Raw genomic sequence first — 21,074 nt, forward strand, 5'->3', positions numbered from 1 at the left:
CAGTGTTGTATCCATTTTTGATCCATGTATTCATTATTACTGTGTTGCATCCATTTTTGATCTATGTATTCATTACTCCCCTATGTGTTGCATTCATTTTTGGTCCATGTATTCATTATTACCCTCTCTGTGTTGCATCCATTTTTGATCCATGTATTCATTATTACTGTGTTGCATCCATTTTTGATCCATGTATTCAATATTACCCTCAGTGTTGTATCCAGTTTTGATCCATGTATTCATTATTACTGTGTTGCATCCATTTTTGATCTATGTATTCATTACTCCCCTATGTGTTGCATTCATTTTTGGTCCATGTATTCAATATTACCCTCAGTGTTGCATCCATTTTTCAAGCTTCTCCTATCCATGATGTTGACACAAAGCATGCACACGTGGCCTCTTTTTTTTCTCTTTGTCATTATTATAATAAATGTGAAATGTATTCCTTTTTTTTCCCATTGCTGGAGATTGTTTTGCTTTTTTCATGGGACAAAATTGTTGTCCCCCTCAACTTAATATTTGGTTGCACACCCTTTACCCTTTGGAATACATACCTTCCATCAATCGCTTCCTATAACAGTGCACAAGCTTCTTACTCCTCTCACCTGGAATTTCAGACTCTTCTTTATAATCTGCTCCAGGTCTCACATATTTGGAGGCGTCTTCTTTTCTCCCAACAGTAATTTTAAGATCTCTCCACAGGTGTCAATGGGATTTAGATCCGGACTCATTGCTGCCACTTCAGATCTCTCCAGCACTTTGTTTGCATCCATTTTTGGGAGCTTCTTGAAATATGTTTGGGGTCATTGTCCTGCTGGAAGACCCATGACCTAGGGTGCAGATATAACTGGGCACTACATTGAGACCCAAAATTATTTGGTAATCTTCAGATTTCTTGATGTCTTACACACAGTCAAGCACCCAGTGCCAGAGGCAACAAAACAGCCCCAAAACATCTTTGAACCTTCACCACATGTGAATATAGGTACTGTGTACCTTTGTAGGCATCATTCCATTTTTGGTAAACAGTAGAATGATGTGCTTTACTAAAAAGCTCTATCTTGGTCTCATCTGTCCATAAAACGCTTTCCCAGAAGGATTTTGGTTACTCACATACATTTGGCAAAATGCAGTCTAGCTTTTTTATGTCTCTGTGTCAGCAGTGGGGTCCTCCTGGGTCTCCTCCATAGTGTTTAATTTCATTCAAATGTTGACGGATAGTTCACACTGACACTGATGCCCCCTGAGCCTGAAGGACAGCTTGAATTTCTTTGGAACTTGATGGGATGGCTTATTCACCATCTGGACTACCCAGCAATCTTTCATCAATTTTTCTCAACTGTTCACATCCAGGGAGATTAGCTACAGTGCCATGGGTTGTAAACGTCTTGATTATGTTGTGCACTGTGGAAAAAATAACATCAAGATCTCTAAAGATGGAGTTCTAACCTTGAAATTGTTGATATTTTTCATCAATTTTTGGTTCTCAGGTCTTCAGACAGTTCTCTTCTCCTCTTTCTATTATCCTTGCTTAGTATGGGACAAACAATGCAAAGATTGATTCAGCTTCTCCCATTTTTATCTGGTTTCAGGTGTGATTTCCATATTGCCCTCACCTGTTACTTTCCACAGGTAAGTTCGAATGAGCATCACATGCTTGAAACAAACTTGTTCACCCACAATATTGGAAAGGTACCAAGAAATATGTCTAGAAGCAAGCAGGGGAAGGATCCAGCTCAGTCTCCAAGGATTTGAATAAAAGGCATTTCTTTATTTCAACTTTGTTAAAAAGAATATATCCAAAAAGGTATAATGACACCGGCTGATAACACTGACAGATGGTAGATGATGAAAAAAACTATGCGTTTCGGCGGTACGCCTTCATCAGGTCAACAAATCTGTCTGGCCCGACAATTTTGGGGGTTTTGTATGCGATCATGTCCAATCTGCCTTTATGTCTCTGGTTTGTTTTTTTTCTAGTTTCTTTTTAAATTCCAATACACACAAAGGAAATAAATATGTGTATAACAAAACGTGTGTAATTGCAGTAATTTTCTGCGAGAAACACTTCATTTTCTGGAACAATTTCAAGGGTGCCAAAACTTACGACCATGACTGTATGGATTGACTACAAATTAAAATTGTCTTTTTTTTTTCTGGATGAAAAATGGACAATTTTCATACGTTTGTCTGAACCGGAACCTAATGGGTGAAAATTGACTTCTGAATGATCCATGACGCCAGTTTCAAACAAACACATGCAAAATAGTCAGTTTTTTATCTAGAAGAAAATGGACAGTTTTTCATCCATATACCACCCGCACGTCCATCTTTTACATCCGTATGACGTCAACCATGGAATCTGGTTTATATATCAACAATTAAATAATAAAGAGTAAAGCGCAGTTTTTAACTTTATATTGGGTGAGTCTGACCCCAAAAAATGGACCAAAGTAGTGCATGGTGCAATTCTTTACTCGCAGCCCATCGGTCTGTGTGTAAAAACGTTTACATGAGCTATCTCAATGATGTTCATTGGTCAATGTGCCCCTTTTGCGCACCAACAGCACATGGTCCAATAATACGCTTGTCGAATGAGTTCTTCATCAGTGGCTTGGCTTTCAATGGCTGACACCTCAACCAGGATTTTGGCTATCCGGAGATACCCGCTGGTAGTGGCACCCCATGCTAAATGCAGTTTTGGAATTAGGAAAAAAACATGATAAAGGGTTAATTAAAAGATTTAGGAAATATTTTTCTTGAACTATTGTTTTTGGGGGGGAAAAACTTAGTTTTGGCATCAGGATAAAAATTTGATAAAGGGGGGACATATACCAATGATTGATCAAGTGCGGGCAATCATTGGTATATGTCCCCCCCCTACCTTTATCGTGGGTTTTTTTTCCTGATGCCAAAACTGCGTTTTAACCAAAAAATAGTTCTAGAAAAAATATTTTCCAAATGTTTTAATTAAAAATAGATAAAAAAAATTGCATCAGCTTTCTGCCATATGATACCAGTCTTTCGCCCTCTCTCTTTTTTTGCAGGACACCTAGTTAGGGCTAGACTGCGAGTTGTGTTTGCAGAGGGGACGAACACTCTGAAAGTCTTTGTCCTTAATATGGAGGGTTAAATCTCGAGCATTGCCTCTTTCTGCTGCTAAATACCGTCCAGATGTTTTCTATAGCAATGAACACGGTAACAATAGAACGCATGTGACGGCGGATCTAGAACCCGACACATCGCACAAAACGTTCTAGACCCGTGAAATTCTACTCACCGCTGGAGAATGTTTCCTCGCCGATGAATCCTGATGACGCTAAAAGCCCAAGTTCAGCGCGTTATTCTGTGGCGTCTGCCTCCCATATCCTGCCCTCCTTCTCTGTACCCCTCCTGCCTCTTTCCTCCTTCCGTCTATCTCCAGGACACAGATAGAAAGCCCCAACTGAAGCACTCGACTACCTACTGCCAGCAGAGGGGCCGCGGGCCGCAGCTCGGGGACTGGCTAATTATGGTCAGAGGCTCCGGCACAGAATCTCAGCCCATGCCTGCAGGCTACGGTTACTTTTGTTGTGCAGCAGTTGCAGTCTACAGGAATACACTTGCTTTTTTTTTTTTTTTTTTACGGGCAAGCCGTGTTTTAGGCTAGGTGCACCAAGGCTGACCCGCCATTGTTTTTGTCCTCATTGCTTTGTACAGGTAAAAAAACGCTGCAAAAAGCACTGAAAGATTCGACATGCTGCCGAGTTCAAAAGATGCTTCCGTTGTCAAATTCACCCAAGGCATTTAATTTACAATGAAAAAAAAAACGCTGCATGTGAACACAGCCTGAAACATGCAAATGTTTACGGCACGTGCAAATGTCATCTCTTAGGCCCCCATCACACGTCCATGCAAAAAACAAACGTGCAAAAGCCTGAACACATGCACAGTGTCATTTTTACATAGAATTGCGTATACTTATTCTTTTGACAGGTTTTGCAGCTGGTTTCTGTGGCGGATTCAACCTGAAAAGGACACTGTCTGTACATAGGGTATGTACATGGAGGGTTTTTTTTTGGAGGGCATGGCTTTTAGCTATGTGCACATGTAACGCCCCAGCAGCGGTCGAACCGCTCGGATCTGGATGTCACTGCTCGTGGCTCGAGGGTCTCCGGACCCGGGGGCTAAGGGTTACACCCGAATAAAGAAGGGAGTATTTACAGGGGAGATATATATAGTTCGTGACGCCACCAATGGTATACGGTAATTGGGAGTACCGCCGCTGCCGTTGGGAGTACCTGGGGTGATGGAGTGGGGCAGCAAGATGACGTTACCCTCCACGGGTAGGGAAAGGCTCCGGGACCCCGGATGATGGGATGAGGGTGCAGGGGGGGAGCGCAGGCTCGCTGGTTGCAGGGGTTAATCTGGTACTCATTCAGCAACAAAGCAGACGCTGACAACGTAGTAAACCAAGTCTCTGGGTGCCGCTGCCCTCTTGGGGGAGCTCGTCCGGGTCCCGTCCCCAGCAGCACTGCCTCCTGGCACAGTATTTTTAGAGTGTCCTTTGTGGCCCGTCAGCTTGGAGCTGTCTGAGCCCCGCTCCCCACTGTGGCTAAGTAGAAGAGCTCGCTCTCAGGGGTTCAAGCTTGGGATTTCAGTGGGCTGCTTGTTTGTAAAGCCCTATCCCCCTCGTTGTGCTAGTGCCCCCGATCTCTGAGCTTCGTGGGAACAGTCCATAGAGGGCCTGTACTCTGCAGGTTAATTGCCGGGTTGCCTGAAGCTTCTCCCCGACATGGTGTCCGTGTACCCCATCGTGCCTTCAGTCCCAGACCGGTGATTAGGCCCAGGCTGCTGACCGTCCTCCAAGACAGGACACAGGCACCTAGCCTCAATCCCCTGCGACCAGAATTCACTGGTTTAGCCCACAGGTTTCAAGGATCGGGCATATCTAACTGATCGATGGAAGTCTGACTGCTTGGTCTCCACCAATCTCGAGAATGAGGCATACCCTTTGAGTAGTAAAACTTCTTCTGGAGGAGCTTGAGATGGGATTGAGGTTATATGTACCAGTTTATGCAGCTCTTATGGGACCCTTGCAACAGTAGAGCTAAGTTTTGATGGATCAGGCGATGAGACCTTGTGGAGGGGTCCTAAGTCCCCAAGTCTAGTGGAAGAACATGTTAGCAAAAAAAAGGGGTGGCAAAAATAACCAAGGGTCAAGGAAATGGAGTGAATAAAAAAACCACCAGACTTTTCCGGTCAAGTTTGGAACCATAACTGAGGCCTAGTTTGATCTTTGTGATGGGATCTCGAATTCACTTGTGAAAGCAACTGCATGAAGAGTTAGTGAAGTCACATCACACAACATTCAGTAATCCAGATTATCAGATAATCCAACAACCTTCTGCTTCCTTCATGTGTGGGATCATATAAATGGGAAAAAGCACTAGCGCCCAAATCGTTACCATTTTTCGATTCTTTTGGTGGCTGCAAGACTAAGCTATGGCTGTGATATTCTGCCCACAGTCTTGGATCGGGAGCCCGGAGATTCTGTATTATGTAGGACAGTGATTCATGCATCGGATAAACCATTCACACGGATTACAACAAGGATCCATTTATAGTAGTCTAGCTCAGCATGTCACATGCCCAGTGCCCACCATCTACTTATTAGCAGTGAATGAATGCCGATGGGCACTGAGTAAAAGAAGAATGAGATCTGACACATCCCATATCCAAAAATTGGGACATCAGGCACCTTGAGTAAGTTTAGGATCATAATGTCTATGTCTGAGAACATCTGAACCGGAACTCAAGATAGATCATCAATATTGGATCTATGGACGGGCGACACCCGGCACCCCCCGACCAGTCAATGGACCAGAACTGCACCCTAAGTTCACTGTGTAGTGGCTGCTGCTGAAATAGAATAGTAGCTGACCTGCAGTACCCGGAAGTGAACGGTGCGGACCACCCCAAATCTGCATCAGTTTATCAGTATACAATGACATTTCGGGCCATGACTACTTCGGCATCCAACATAAGAGGTAGAGGACATCTGTCTGCAGTCTGTAACCCTGGAAGAGTTGTGCATAGATGCTGTCGACGCACAGGGACGGAGGCTTTTAAGCAAAACTTATAATTTACCAAATCAATGAGATTACAATGGATCAGACAACGCAAGGACTGTTTGTAGTCTGTTGCCCCCGGAGACACATAGGTTTGCACAGATGCCGCAGATGAAAAATTATTTGTAAAGTTCCTTCATGTTGTAATGTATTGAAGCAATGAGAATTAGCACCTGGTAAGATGCAGGGCTTTACAGCACACAGACTGGCATTGAGTGACACAAAGGTTTGAAATTCCATACCAGAGGCATTTCTATTACGTGAAGATATCTGTATAACTTCATATTATAAATATAGCGACACACTGGCGAAGAAGCGCAGCTCTGAAGCCAGACACCTACACAGATGAATCATTATCGTACTAGACACCATCTGCAGATGATCCCACACTTGAATCTGACTCCAAGCTGTCAAGGTGCAGACATCTGCAGCAGCACATGCCAGTCAATCAGTGGCGTGAACATCTGCAGCTGCACGTGCCAGTCAATCAGTGGCATGAACATCTGCAGCGGCACGTGCCAGTCAATCAGTGGCGTGAACATCTGCAGCGGCACGTGCCAGTCAATCAGTGGCGTGAACATCTGCAGCGGCACGTGCCAGTCAGTCAATCAGTGGCATGAACATCTGAAGCGGGATGTGTCAGTCAGTGGCGTCAACATCTGCAGGGGCATGTGCCAGTCAGAGGCGTGAACATCTGCAGCGGCACGTGCCAGTCAATCAGTGGCGTGAACATCTGCAGTGGCACGTGCCAGTCAATCAGTGGTGTGAACATCTGCAGCGGCACATGCCAGTCAATCAGTGGCGTGAACATCTGCAGCGGCATGTGCCAGTCAGTCAATCAGTGGCATGAACATCTGAAGCGGGATGTGTCAGTCAGTGGCGTCAACATCTGCAGGGGCATGTGCCAGTCAGAGGCGTGAACATCTGCAGCGGCACGTGCCAGTCAATCAGTGGTGTGAACATCTGCAGCGGCACGTGCCAGTCAATCAGTGGCGTGAACATCTGCAGTGGCATGTGCCAGTCAATCAGTGGCGTGAACATCTGCAGCGGCACTTGCCAGTCAATCAGTGGCGTGAACATCTGCAGCAGCATGTGCCAGTCAATCAGTGGCGTCAACATCTGCAGCGGCACGTGCCAGTCAATCAGTGGCGTCAACATCTGCAGCGGCACGTGCCAGTCAGTCAATCAGTGGCATGAACATCTGAAGCGGGATGTGTCAGTCAGTGGCGTGAACATCTGCAGGGGCATGTGCCAGTTAATCAGTGGCGTGAACATCTGCAGTGGCACGTGCCAGTCAATCAGTGGCCTGAACATCTGCAGGGGCATGTGCCAGTCAATCAGTGGCGTGAACATCTGCAGGGGCACGTGCCAGTCAATCAGTGGCCTGAACATCTGCAGCGGCACGTGCCAGTCAATCAGTGGCGTGAACATCTGCAGCAGCACGTGCCAGTCAATCAGTGGCGTGAACATCTGCAGCGGCACGTGTCAGTCAATCAGTGGCGTGAACATCTTCAGTGGCACATGCCAATCAGTGGCGTGAACATCTGTAGCTGCACGTGCCAGTCAATCAGTGGCATGAACATCTGTAGCTGCACGTTCCAGTCAATCAGTGGCGTGAATATCTGCAGATCTGCAGCGGCACGTGCCAGTCAATCAGTGGCGTGAACATCTGCAGTGGCACGTGCCAGTCAATCAGTGGTGTGAACATCTGCAGCGGCACGTGCCAGTCAATCAGTGGCGTGAACATCTGCAGTGGCATGTGCCAGTCAATCAGTGGCGTGAACATCTGCAGCGGCACTTGCCAGTCAATCAGTGGCGTGAACATCTGCAGCAGCATGTGCCAGTCAATCAGTGGCGTCAACATCTGCAGCGGCACGTGCCAGTCAATCAGTGGCGTCAACATCTGCAGCGGCACGTGCCAGTCAGTCAATCAGTGGCATGAACATCTGAAGCGGGATGTGTCAGTCAGTGGCGTGAACATCTGCAGGGGCATGTGCCAGTTAATCAGTGGCGTGAACATCTGCAGTGGCACGTGCCAGTCAATCAGTGGCCTGAACATCTGCAGGGGCATGTGCCAGTCAATCAGTGGCGTGAACATCTGCAGGGGCACGTGCCAGTCAATCAGTGGCCTGAACATCTGCAGCGGCACGTGCCAGTCAATCAGTGGCGTGAACATCTGCAGCAGCACGTGCCAGTCAATCAGTGGCGTGAACATCTGCAGCGGCACGTGTCAGTCAATCAGTGGCGTGAACATCTTCAGTGGCACATGCCAATCAGTGGCGTGAACATCTGTAGCTGCACGTGCCAGTCAATCAGTGGCATGAACATCTGTAGCTGCACGTTCCAGTCAATCAGTGGCGTGAATATCTGCAGATCTGCAGTGGCACGTGTCAGTCAATAAGTAGCATGAATATCTGCAGTGGCATCAATCAGTGGCGTGAACATCTGCAGTGGCACCTGCCAATCAGTGGCATGAACATCTGCAGCGGCACGTGCCAGTCAATCAGTGGCATGAACATCTGCAGATCTGCAGTGGCACGTGTCAGTCAATAAGTAGCATGAATATCTGCAGTGGCATCAATCAGTGGCGTGAACATTAGCAGCAGAAGGAGCAGTTTTGGAAGGAGCAGAGTGAGCAGCACTAACACATGCTCATCGCCCCTCCTGGAGTTACACATGCCGAGAGAACAGTGCACGCAACGTTGATACACTCTTCTGCTGCTCACGTTTTTGTACTGATTGGAACGCTGTTCCGATCAGCGGCCTGCAGCTGTACACAGTGCCAGTGTCTGGGCCCCCCGGAGGTTCCTCCGCTCCTCCAGTGGGCCAGTCCAACCCTGATTACTACTGATGAAACAGAGCTGATGTCATGAGATCTAACCAGGGCTTATTATTCAATACAATAATGCCAGTTGTCATGCCGAATGCCATATCTAACAAACACCCCTCGGCCACTTTTCTCCAACAGCTTTGATAACTCTTTGTGGCTTTCACATTTCAATGTGGGCAACTAACTCTCGGAAATTTTTCACCAGCTTTCTGGATGTCTTCTAAAGGAGACATCCTATTGGTGATCTAAAGAGGTAGCACCACACGGCAGGGGGCCAGCCTCACTGCACGTGCCCCGCGATTTCTAGGAGGTGAATTCTGCAAAAAGAATACTAAAATAACGCATGACACTTTCTGAGCAAATCTCTACCCCAAGCCCTGAGGCAGGAGAATGAATGCTGCTTTAGCCCTGTATCTAGACCACTGATGGCTAACCTATGACACGCATGTCAGTGGTGACACGTCGGGCCATTTTTGTATTTATACATTTTTGTATTGTATGCCAGCACATTACTACAGGATGGGCACATTACTACAGGATGGGCACATTACTACAGGATGGGCACATTACTACAGGATGGGCACAAGGATGGGCACATTACTACCGGATGGGGACAAGTATGGACACATTACTAAAGGATGAGGACAATGATGGGCTCATTACTACAGGATGGGGACCAGGATGGGCACATTATTACAGGATGGGGACAAGGAAGGGGCACAATACTACAGAATGGGCACAATACTACAGGATATGGACAAGGATGGGCACATTACTACAGGATGGGCACAATACTACAGGATATGGACAAGGATGGGCACATTACTACAGGATGGGCACAAGGATGGGCACATTACTACAGGATGGGCACAAGGATAGACACATTACTAAAGGATGAGGACAAGGATGGGCACATTACTACAGGATGGGGACAAGGATGGGCACATTACTACAGGATGGGCACAAGGATGGGCACATTACTACCGGATGGGGACAAGGATAGACACATTACTAAAGGATGAGGACAAGGATGGGCACATTACTACAGGATGGGGACAAGGATGGGCACATTACTACAGGATGGGGACAAGGAAGGGGCACAATACTACAGGATATGGACAAGGATGGGCACATTACTACAGGATGGGCACAAGGATGGGCACATTACTACAGGATGGGCACAAGGATGGGCAGATTACTACAGGATGGGGACCAGGATTGGCACATTACTACAAGAAAGGGACAAGGAAGGGGCACATTACTACAGGATGTGGACAAGGAAGGGGCGCATTACTACAGAATGTGGACAAGGATGGGCACATTACTGCAGGATGGGGACAAGGAAGGGGCGCATTACTACAGAATGTGGACAAGGAAGGGGCATATTACTGCAGGATGGGGACAAGGAAGGGGCGCATTACTACAGGATGGGCACAAGGAAGGGGCGCATTACTACAGAATGTGGACAAGGATGGGCACATTACTGCAGGATGGGGACAAGGAAGGGGCGCATTACTACAGAATGTGGACAAGGAAGGGGCATATTACTGCAGGATGGGGACAAGGAAGGGGCGCATTACTACAGGATGGGCACAAGGAAGGGGCGCATTACTACAGAATGTGGACAAGGATGGGCACTTTACTACAGGATGGGGACAAGGAAGGGGCGCATTACTACAGAATGTGGACAAGGAAGGGGCATATTACTGCAGGATGGGGACAAGGAAGGGGCGCATTACTACAGGATGGGGACAAGGAAGGGGCGCATTACTACAGAATGTGGACAAGGATGGGCACATTACTGCAGGATGGGGACAAGGATGGGCGCATTACTACAGGATGGGGACAAGGATGGCCACATTACTGCAGGATGGGGACAAGGATGGGCACATTACTACAGGATGGGGACAAGGATGGCCACATTACTGCAGGATGGGGACAAGGATGGGCACATTACTACAGGATGGGGACAAGGAAGGGGCACATTACTGCAGGATGGGGACAAGGAAGGGGCACATTACTGCAGGATGGGGACAAGGAAGGGGCGCATTACTACAGAATGTGGACAAGGATGGGCACATTACTGCAGGATGGGGACAAGGATGGGCGCATTACTGCAGGATGGGGACAAGGATGGGCACATTACTACAGGATGGGGACAAGGATGGCCACATTACTGCAGGATGGGGACAAGGATGGGCACATTACTACAGAATGGGGACAAGGATGGGCACATTACTACAGAGGACATGACTGCTGGGGGGAGGGGGAGAGGAGATAATCATTATCTCCTCTCCTCCAAGCAGTCATTATCAGATAACATTTTGTTATTAGAGCTACAACTATCACAAAATTATGGATTTTTCGAGAAGTGACCCTACCCGAGTTATGCTCAGCTTTTTTTTTAGGAATTTTGACACACCAAGCTCAAAAGGTTGTCCATCACTGATAGACTGTTGTCAGCTCCCCGATGCCAAGCACTAGCAGATCAGAGGTGTTGGGGTATGGGGGAGAGTATTTTATAAGTCACAGATATAATTATGATAAGATGCAGAAGGTTAATTAGACTAATGATATTAATTACCGGCTGCCAGAAGATGAGATGTGGCCGTGTGGGGTGACACGTTATCACTGGTGTAAGAGCGATCATGAAAAATCAGTGACAATGCAAGACGTCCGCGCGTCAAGGAGGAATGATGACAATAACACATGGATGATCAGCAGCGCACAATAACAGCGAAAACACTCAGAATAACACTAATGATACTGCAAATAACACACATAATAATACACAGCCCAACACTGCTAAGGCCGCGTTCACACAGCGGTACTGAACAATGCCACAGTCACAGCCGCAAATGTCATTGTATGTCCTATACCAGTCCAAGGGGACAATTATCCATGTGGCCACAATAGCTCCGTGGACAGACTGACCACAAAGGCACATTTGTGTGAGCACTGATACTATGAATTATATAAATATATATATATATATATATATATATATATATATATATATATATAAATAAAAGTATTAATAGTACTACTGTACTAATAATACTAAAAAATAATAATAAATAATAATAATAATAATAATAATACACATTCTACTGCTTGATATTTCATAATATTTTATTTCCCTAATAGAATTATTTAATACTATCAAGGCCTCATTTAGACGCCGTATTGGACCCATTTTTATACAGCTCACACCCTTTATAATCTACACTGATATTCACATGTCCATCTTAAACCAACAGCACAGATGAAAAAGACCAATACAAGTCTATGGGTCTGAGAAAAACACGAATGGATGCCGTGTACAATCCATGTACAATCAGTGCACAATATGTGTACAATCTGTATGCGTCCATGTACAATCTGTGTCCAATCCATGTATAATCCATTTACAATCTGTGTCCGTGTGCAATCCGAGTACAATCTGTGTACAATTCGTGTACAGTGTACAAACCATGTACAATCAGTGTACAAACCATGTACAATCAGTGTACAAACCATATACAATCAGTGTACAATCTGAGGAAATCTGTGTACAATCTATATGTGTCTGAGTACAATCCGTGTACAATCTGTGAACAATCCTTGTACAATCAGTGTACAAACCATGTACAATCCATGTACAATCAGTGTACAAACCATGTACAATCAGACTACAATCAGTGTACAAACCATGTACAATCAGACTACAATCAGTGTACAATCCTTGTACAATCAGTGTACAAACAATGTACAGTGTACAATCAGTGTACAATCCGTGTACAATCCATATACAATCGATGTACAATCAGTGTACAATCAGTGTACAATCAGTGTACAGACTAAAATTAGTGTACAATCTATGTACAGTGTACAAACCATGTACAATCCGTGTACAATCAGTGTACAATCCATGTACAGACTAAAATTAGTGTACAATCTATGTACAATCAGTGTACAAACCATGTACAATCAGAGTACAATCAGTGTACAAACCATGTACAATCAGTGTACAAACCATGTACAATCAGTGTACAATCCATGTACAATCAGTGTACAATCCATGTACAATCAGACAACAGTGTACAAACCATGTACAATTCTTGTACAATCAGTGTACAATTTTTGTACAATCCGTGTACAATCCGTGTACAGAGTACAATCAGTGTACAATCCATGTACAATTTGTGTACCGTGTGCTATACGTGTCCAACATTGTGACAGGAAAAGCTCTGTCATTTATTTATTGATCCATCAGTGAAACACACTGATGGTAAAAATGGACACACTGATTCAAAACACTGATATTCATCACCTGCATGTAGACATAAAATACTACTGCTACTAAAAAATATAATAATACTTCTATGTAATAGGACATAAAATATTATTTCATATAATAATAATATAGAAAATACTAATATATACAATAAAGTACGACAACACATAAGTATAGCAATAAGAAGTGTAGCAGTAGTAGTAATAATATGTATATTATTATATAAAAAAATACTAAGAAATATCTTTATATATAACAGAGGACTACTACATATAATACAAATAATAAGCTTGATGCAAGTATTAATATATAAAGTATAGTATAGGCAGCAATAAGTGTAATACTACATATAATATACACATATGTATAGTACATGTAATAATACTACATATAGTAAGTATAGTACAGGTAGTAATAAGAGTAACAATACTACATACACTACATATAATCCAAAACATATAGTAAGTATAGTACAGGTACTGGTATATCTTATCTATATATAACACTTATAGTACAGGTAATATTGATATATGTAGATTATATGTAGTAAGTACAGTCCAGGTAGTAATAAGTGTAGTAATACTACATATAATACTACATATAACAAGTATAGTACAGGTAATATCACTATATGTAGATTATATACAGTAAGTACAGTCCAGGTAGTAATAAGTGTAGTAATACTACCGTATATACACTACATATAATACTACATATAACAAGTATAGTACAGGTAATTGTATATATAATCTATATGTATATACTGTATATCATCCATATATAACAGTTACAGTACAGGTAATATCACTATATGTAGATTATATGTAGTAAGTAGAGTCCAGGTAGTGGTAAATGTAGTAATACTACATATAACACTACATATAACAAGTATAGTACAGGTAATTGTATAATATTATATGTATATATATATATATATATATATATATATATATATATATATATGTGTGTGTTATAGTACACGTAATATAACTATATGTAGATTATATGCAGTAAGTACAGTCCAGGTAGTAATAAGTGTAGTAATACTGCAGATAATACTACATATAACAAGTATAATACAGGTAATTGTATATATAACAGTTACAGTATAGATAATATCACTATATGTAGATTATATACAGTCCAGGTAGTAATATTACCGGTATATACACTACATATAATCTATATATAATAGTTATAGTACAGGTAATTGTATATATCACACATATATAACAGATACAGTGTAGGTAATATCACTATGTGTAGATTATATACAGTCCAGGTAGTAATAAGTGTAGTAATACTGCATATAATACATATAATCTATATATAATAGTTATAGTACAGGTAATTGTATATATAACAGATACAGTGCAGGTAATATCACTCTGTGTAGATTATATACAGTGCAGGTAATATCACTCTGTGTAGATTATATACAGTCCAGGTAGTAATATTACCAGTATATACACTACATATAATCTATATATAATAGTTATAGTACAGGTAATTGTATATATCACACATATATGACAGATACAGTGTAGGTAATATCACTATGTGTAGATTATATACAGTCCAGGTAGTAATAAGTGTAGTAATACTGCATATAATACATATAATCTATATATAATAGTTATAGTACAGGTAATTGTATATATCACACATATATAACAGATACAGTGTAGGTAATATCACTATGTGTAGATTATATACAGTCCAGGTAGTAATAAGTGTAGTAATACTGCATATAATACATATAATCTATATATAATAGTTATAGTACAGGTAATTGTATATATAACAGATACAGTGCAGGTAATATCACTCTGTGTAGATTATATACAGTCCAGGTAGTAATGGCCGCGGCAGATGTTACCATGTAGCAGAGCTGACCGTGTCCCCATGCCCGTGCCTGTATGCAGTGTGTGGTCAGCGGTGCCAGTGCTGGGATGCCAGCGTGTCCTGTGGCTGCTGTGTGTGGCTGCTGTGTGTGCTCCGGAGCGGCACGCACACTGCCTCCCATCCCTGTGCCCGCACGCTGCACTACTTTCCCCTTCTCTGGAGACAAAGCGGCCTCCCTCCCCCTTTACCTGACACACGAGTCCCGTGCAGAAAGTTTGGGTGCAGCAGGGTCTGGAGCGCGGCCGGGGGCTCAGCATGGTCCCGGCACAGCGGACAGTGTGTGCTGCACTCAGCGCTCTGCACCAACAATCAGCCCCATTCACTGGAATGAGAGGAATGTGCGCGCCGCGCTGGGTCCTAGAGCCGACTGCGCCTCCCTCCCCGGGTCCTAGCGCCGGTGAGATCTAGGTGGCTGTGTAGACCAGGCGGCAGCGCAGGGTCCCAGTGCCGGCCATGTATCAGCACCAGCCGCTGCTGACGCCGCTGCGCTCTGGTGCAGCCTCTTGACTAGTCCATTTTACCTCTCCAGGAATTATAACTTTATTTTTTAATTTTCTTTCCTTGTTGTAGCTTATTTTTATGCAGAACAAACATGGAAAGTGAAGTAGCGCCATTTTGGGGGACATATTATTGACTAACAATTATTTAGAGATGAGCCAAATCGATGAACAGGACTCTTTGAGCCGCCTTGTACCGGCCGCCATTCCCAGCGCCTCCTGTGATTGGGATGTTATGCATGTGTGGCGCCCCTGACCTGGTCAGGCACCACTGAGGACTGCACCCATGCTGGGTCAGTACAACACAGGTAATCCCAAAGGCTGAGTAGGGTGTGTACACACAGGCACCCTTTGACCAGGACACACACACACATTAGAGGGGACCCCTGGGCACACCCCGGAGGGGGCGTGGCCTCCACATCTCAGTTATTGTGGTGCTGTAGTGAAGCTGGAGGAGAGTTGTGTAGTGGCAGTCAGAGGAGAAGGAGTGGAGCAGCCATGTCTGAAGTGTAGGGCTGTCAGACCCTGCACCTGTAGTGCCTGCTGGCAGGGGAGAACATTACCACCAAGTCATACTGAAAGACACCCGAAGAAAGAGAGCAGTAAGGAGTCGAGTACGAGGACTTCTGGTAATGATGCACACACAGGGTACAGGTCCCTAGAGCCAGACATCCATTTAGTGGTCTGCTAAATCCTGTAGGCGGTGGGACTAGAGGTTCAGGGGCGTAACGACCGCGGTCGCAGCGGTCGCCATCGCGACCGGGCCCGGGCAGTTTGGGGCCCGCGGGGACCCGACAGATCAGCAGCCAGCTCCTCTCAGTGAGAGAGAAGCTGCGCTGATCTGTCACAGTGCACGCGCCCACTATATGACCCGCTGCCGCCCCCGACACCGGGCCCTCCTGCCCGATGTCAGCGGCGGCACCGGGGCCCCCCTCCCCCGTCACCGCGCACAGTAATAATGAAGCATAGAGCGGCCAGCGCCGCTCTGCATCATCATACTCCCCCTGTGCCTGCGCGGTGACGTCACTCCTGTGCGACTGCTGTGCTGAGTGCACAGAGCGCAGGGAGGGAGGACGCCGACCGCAGCACCGGGAGAGAGAGGAGGACGAGCAGCAGTGGAAGGAGGAGAGCAGGGAGTACAGCAGCAGTGGAACAAGGAGACGTCAGGACAGAGCAGCAGTGGAAGGAGAAGATCGGTGAGTACTTGTTTTTTTTTTTTTTATATATATAAAGTGAGTACACGGTGGTCAGAGGCCTGGGGTGGGGAGGCTGCATGATACTGTACATGGAGGCCTGGGGTGGGGAGGCTGCATGATACTGTACATGGAGAACTGGGGTGGGGAGGCTGCATGATACTGTACATGGAGGCCTGGGGTGGGGAGGCTGTATGATACTGTACATGGAGGCCTGGGGTGGGGAGGCTGCTGCATGATACTGTACATGGAGGCCTGGGGTGGGGAGGCTGCATGATACTGTACATGGAGGCCTGGGGTGGGGAGGCTGTATGATACTGTACATGGAGGCCTGGGGTGGGGAGGCTGCATGATACTGTACATGGAGGCCTGGGGTGGGGAGGCTGCATGATACTGTACATGGAGGCCTGGGGTGGGGAGGCTGCATGATACTGTACATGGAGGCCTGGGGTGGGGAGGCTGCATGATACTGTACATGGAGGCCTGGGGTGGGGAGGCTGCATGATACTGTACATGGAGGCCTGGGGAGACTGCATTATACTGTACATGGAGGCCTGGGGAGGCTGGCAGCATTATTATAGATGGAGGCCTGGGGAGGCTGGCAGCATTATTATACATGAGCCCTGGGGAGGCTGGCAGCATTATTATACATGAGGCCTGGGGAGGCTGGCTGCATTATTATACATGAGGCCTGGGGAGGCTGGCTGCATTATTATACATGGAGGCCTGGGGAGGCTGGCTGCATTATTATACATGGAGGCCTGGGGAGGCTGGCTGCATTATTATACATGGAGGCCTGGGGAGGCTGGCTGCATTATTATACATGGAGGCCTGGGGAGGCTGGCTGCATTATTATACATGAGGCCTGGGGAGGCTGGCTGCATTATTATACATGGAGGCCTGGGGAGGTTGGCTGCATTATTATACATGGAGGCCTGGGGAGGCTGGCTGCATTATTATACATGGAGGCCTGGGGAGGCTGGCTGCATTATTATACATGGAGGCCTGGGGAGGCTGGCTGCATTATTATACATGGAGGCCTGGGGAGGCTGGCTGCTATATTATACATGGAGGCCTGGGAGGCTGGCTGCTATATTATACATGGAGGCCTGGAGAGGTTGGCTGCTATATTATACATGGAGGCCTGGAGAGATTGGCTGCATTATTATATATGGAGGCCTGGTGAGGCTGCATAATAAACATGAAGGACACCTTATACATTGAATATAGAGGTGTAATATACATAGAGGTCTATGAGGCTGCATTATACTGGAGGTCTATAGGGCTGCATTAAAATGGAGGTCGGGGGGGGGCTGTATAATACAAAATGAAGGGACACCTTATACATGGAATATAGGGGTGAATTATACATGGAGGAGTATGGGGCTGCATAATACCATCTGAAGTTTTATGGGGTTGTGTTATAATACATATAGGACTATGGGGGCTGCATTATAATATATGGAGGACTATGGAGGCTACCTTATACATGGACTATGGAAGTGCATTATAAAACATGGAGGACTATGTGGTGCAGTATAATATATGGAGAACTATGGGGTGAATTTTAATACATGGAGAACTATGGGAAATGCATTATAATTGAAGGGCTACTTTATACATGGATGATTATGGGGGTGCATTATAATATATGGAGGGCTATGTATCTGCATTCTAATATATGAAGGGTTATGTGAGACCCTTTATACAATTATTTGGAAGGCTATGTGGGGGCTGTTACAGTATTTTGAGAACTTTATACAGGGGGGACAAAGATACAAGTATGGGATGGAAATGTTTTGTGCTGAGGGAAAAAGGCTCTTTCCCTCAGCAGCCAACTTTCCCATGCTCTGCTATACATCTCTCAGCACCCAGCTTTCCCATGTTCTGATATACATCTCTCAGCACCCAGCTTTCCCATGTTCTGATATACATCTCTCAGCACCCAGCTTTCTCATGCTCTGATATGGGAAAGCTGGGTGCTGAGGACAAGATAAATATCAGAACATAGGAAAGCTGGGTGCTGATAGAGAGATTTCAGGGTGCTGTGGGTGAGAGCCAAGTGTCAGCGTCATTATCCTGTACCCCGAGTGTCAGTGTCATTATCCCTTACCCCATACCTCCCAACCGTCCCGGATACAGCGGGACTTTCACGCTTTACGTTGTTTGTCCCGTTGCCACGATCGGGACGGCCGGCTCCCGGGCTCCGCCCACCCACTCTCTCTCCGCCTCCCTGCTTTTCCCTCCTACCATCCCAGTAGACGTGGCATAACAGAGAGGAGCGCTGCCTGTGCTGCTGCTGGTACAGTAAAATCTCCCCAGCGCTGATTTCCCTCCCCCCCCCCCCTCACCCCCGGCCGGAGCCTCTCTGTGCGGTCGGCCGGCCGCCTGTCTGTGCGGTCGGCCGGCCGCCTGTCTGTGCGGGCGCCCCCCGGCCGCCTGTCTGTGCGGGCGCCCCCCGGCCGCCTGTCTGTGCGGGCGCCCCCCTGCCGCCTGTCTGTGCGGGCGCCCCCCTGCCGCCTGTCTGTGCGGGCGCCCCCCTGCCACCTGTCTGTGAAGGCGACCGGCCACCTCACTGTGTGGGCGACCGGCCGCCTCACTGTGGCTCCCTGCGTTTCCATGCTGGAGGCCCGCCGGCTGCCTGCGTGTCCATGCTGGAGGCCCGCCGGCTGCCTGCGTGTCCATGCTGGAGGCCCGCCGGCTGCCTGCGTGTCCATGCTGGAGGCCCGCCGGCTGCCTGCGTGTCCATGCTGGAGGCCCGCCGGCTGCCTGCGTGTCCATGCTGGAGGCCCGCCGGCTGCCTGCGTGTCCATGCTGGAGGCCCGCCGGCTGCCTGCGTGTCCATGCTGGAGGCCCGCCGGCTGCCTGCGTGTCCATGCTGGAGGCCCGCCGGCTGCCTGCGTGTCCATGCTGGAGGCCCGCCGGCTGCCTGCGTGTCCATGCTGGAGGCCCGCCGGCTGCCTGCGTGTCCATGCTGGAGGCCCGCCGGCTGCCTGCGTGTCCATGCTGGAGGCCCGCCGGCTGCCTGCGTGTCCATGCTGGAGGCCCGCCGGCTGCCTGCGTGTCCATGCTGGAGGCCCGCCGGCTGCCTGCGTGTCCATGCTGGAGGCCCGCCGGCTGCCTGCGTGTCCATGCTGGAGGCCCGCCGGCTGCCTGCGTGTCCATGCTGGAGGCCCGCCGGCTGCCTGCGTGTCCATGCTGGAGGCCCGCCGGCTGCCTGCGTGTCCATGCTGGAGGCCCGCCGGCTGCCTGCGTGTCCATGCTGGAGGCCCGCCGGCTGCCTGCGTGTCCATGCTGGAGGCCCGCCGGCTGCCTGCGTGTCCATGCTGGAGGCCCGCCGGCTGCCTGCGTGTCCATGCTGGAGGCCCGCCGGCTGCCTGCGTGTCCATGCTGGAGGCCCGCCGGCTGCCTGCGTGTCCATGCTGGAGGCCCGCCGGCTGCCTGCGTGTCCATGCTGGAGGCCCGCCGGCTGCCTGCGTGTCCATGCTGGAGGCCCGCCGGCTGCCTGCGTGTCCATGCTGGAGGCCCGCCGGCTGCCTGCGTGTCCATGCTGGAGGCCCGCCGGCTGCCTGCGTGTCCATGCTGGAGGCCCGCCGGCTGCCTGCGTGTCCATGCTGGAGGCCCGCCGGCTGCCTGCGTGTCCATGCTGGAGGCCCGCCGGCTGCCTGCGTGTCCATGCTGGAGGCCCGCCGGCTGCCTGCGTGTCCATGCTGGAGGCCCGCCGGCTGCCTGCGTGTCCATGCTGGAGGCCCGCCGGCTGCCTGCGTGTCCATGCTGGAGGCCCGCCGGCTGCCTGCGTGTCCATGCTGGAGGCCCGCCGGCTGCCTGCGTGTCCATGCTGGAGGCCCGCCGGCTGCCTGCGTGTCCATGCTGGAGGCCCGCCGGCTGCCTGCGTGTCCATGCTGGAGGCCCGCCGGCTGCCTGCGTGTCCATGCTGGAGGCCCGCCGGCTGCCTGCGTGTCCATGCTGGAGGCCCGCCGGCTGCCTGCGTGTCCATGCTGGAGGCCCGCCGGCTGCCTGCGTGTCCATGCTGGAGGCCCGCCGGCTGCCTGCGTGTCCATGCTGGAGGCCCGCCGGCTGCCTGCGTGTCCATGCTGGAGGCCCGCCGGCTGCCTGCGTGTCCATGCTGGAGGCCCGCCGGCTGCCTGCGTGTCCATGCTGGAGGCCCGCCGGCTGCCTGCGTGTCCATGCTGGAGGCCCGCCGGCTGCCTGCGTGTCCATGCTGGAGGCCCGCCGGCTGCCTGCGTGTCCATGCTGGAG

General features: G+C 48.2%; 1 protein-coding gene across 4 annotated transcripts in view; it reads right to left on the reverse strand.

The window, feature by feature from the left end:
* Nucleotides 1-21,074, reverse strand: part of AMOTL1 (angiomotin like 1) — a 237,271-nt gene that overhangs the window by 102,431 nt on the left and 113,766 nt on the right. The window contains exon 1 of one of the 4 annotated variants that reach the window (XM_075337493.1): nt 15,313-15,417. The exons of 1 other annotated variant lie outside the window; for it this stretch is intronic. Coding sequence is in view for 1 of the 3 variants with exons in the window: in XM_075337491.1 (XP_075193606.1) it covers nt 15,099-15,126 (28 nt within the window). In the remaining 2 variants the exon portion in view is untranslated. Of the gene's footprint in view, nt 1-3,283; nt 3,383-15,098; nt 15,152-15,312; nt 15,418-21,074 lie in introns of those variants that run through there. 2 more of the 4 variants (XM_075337491.1, XM_075337492.1) reach the window with 2 other exon arrangements.

This window comes from Anomaloglossus baeobatrachus, chromosome 2 (genome assembly GCF_048569485.1).
Source record: "Anomaloglossus baeobatrachus isolate aAnoBae1 chromosome 2, aAnoBae1.hap1, whole genome shotgun sequence".
NCBI lineage: Eukaryota > Metazoa > Chordata > Amphibia > Anura > Aromobatidae > Anomaloglossus > Anomaloglossus baeobatrachus.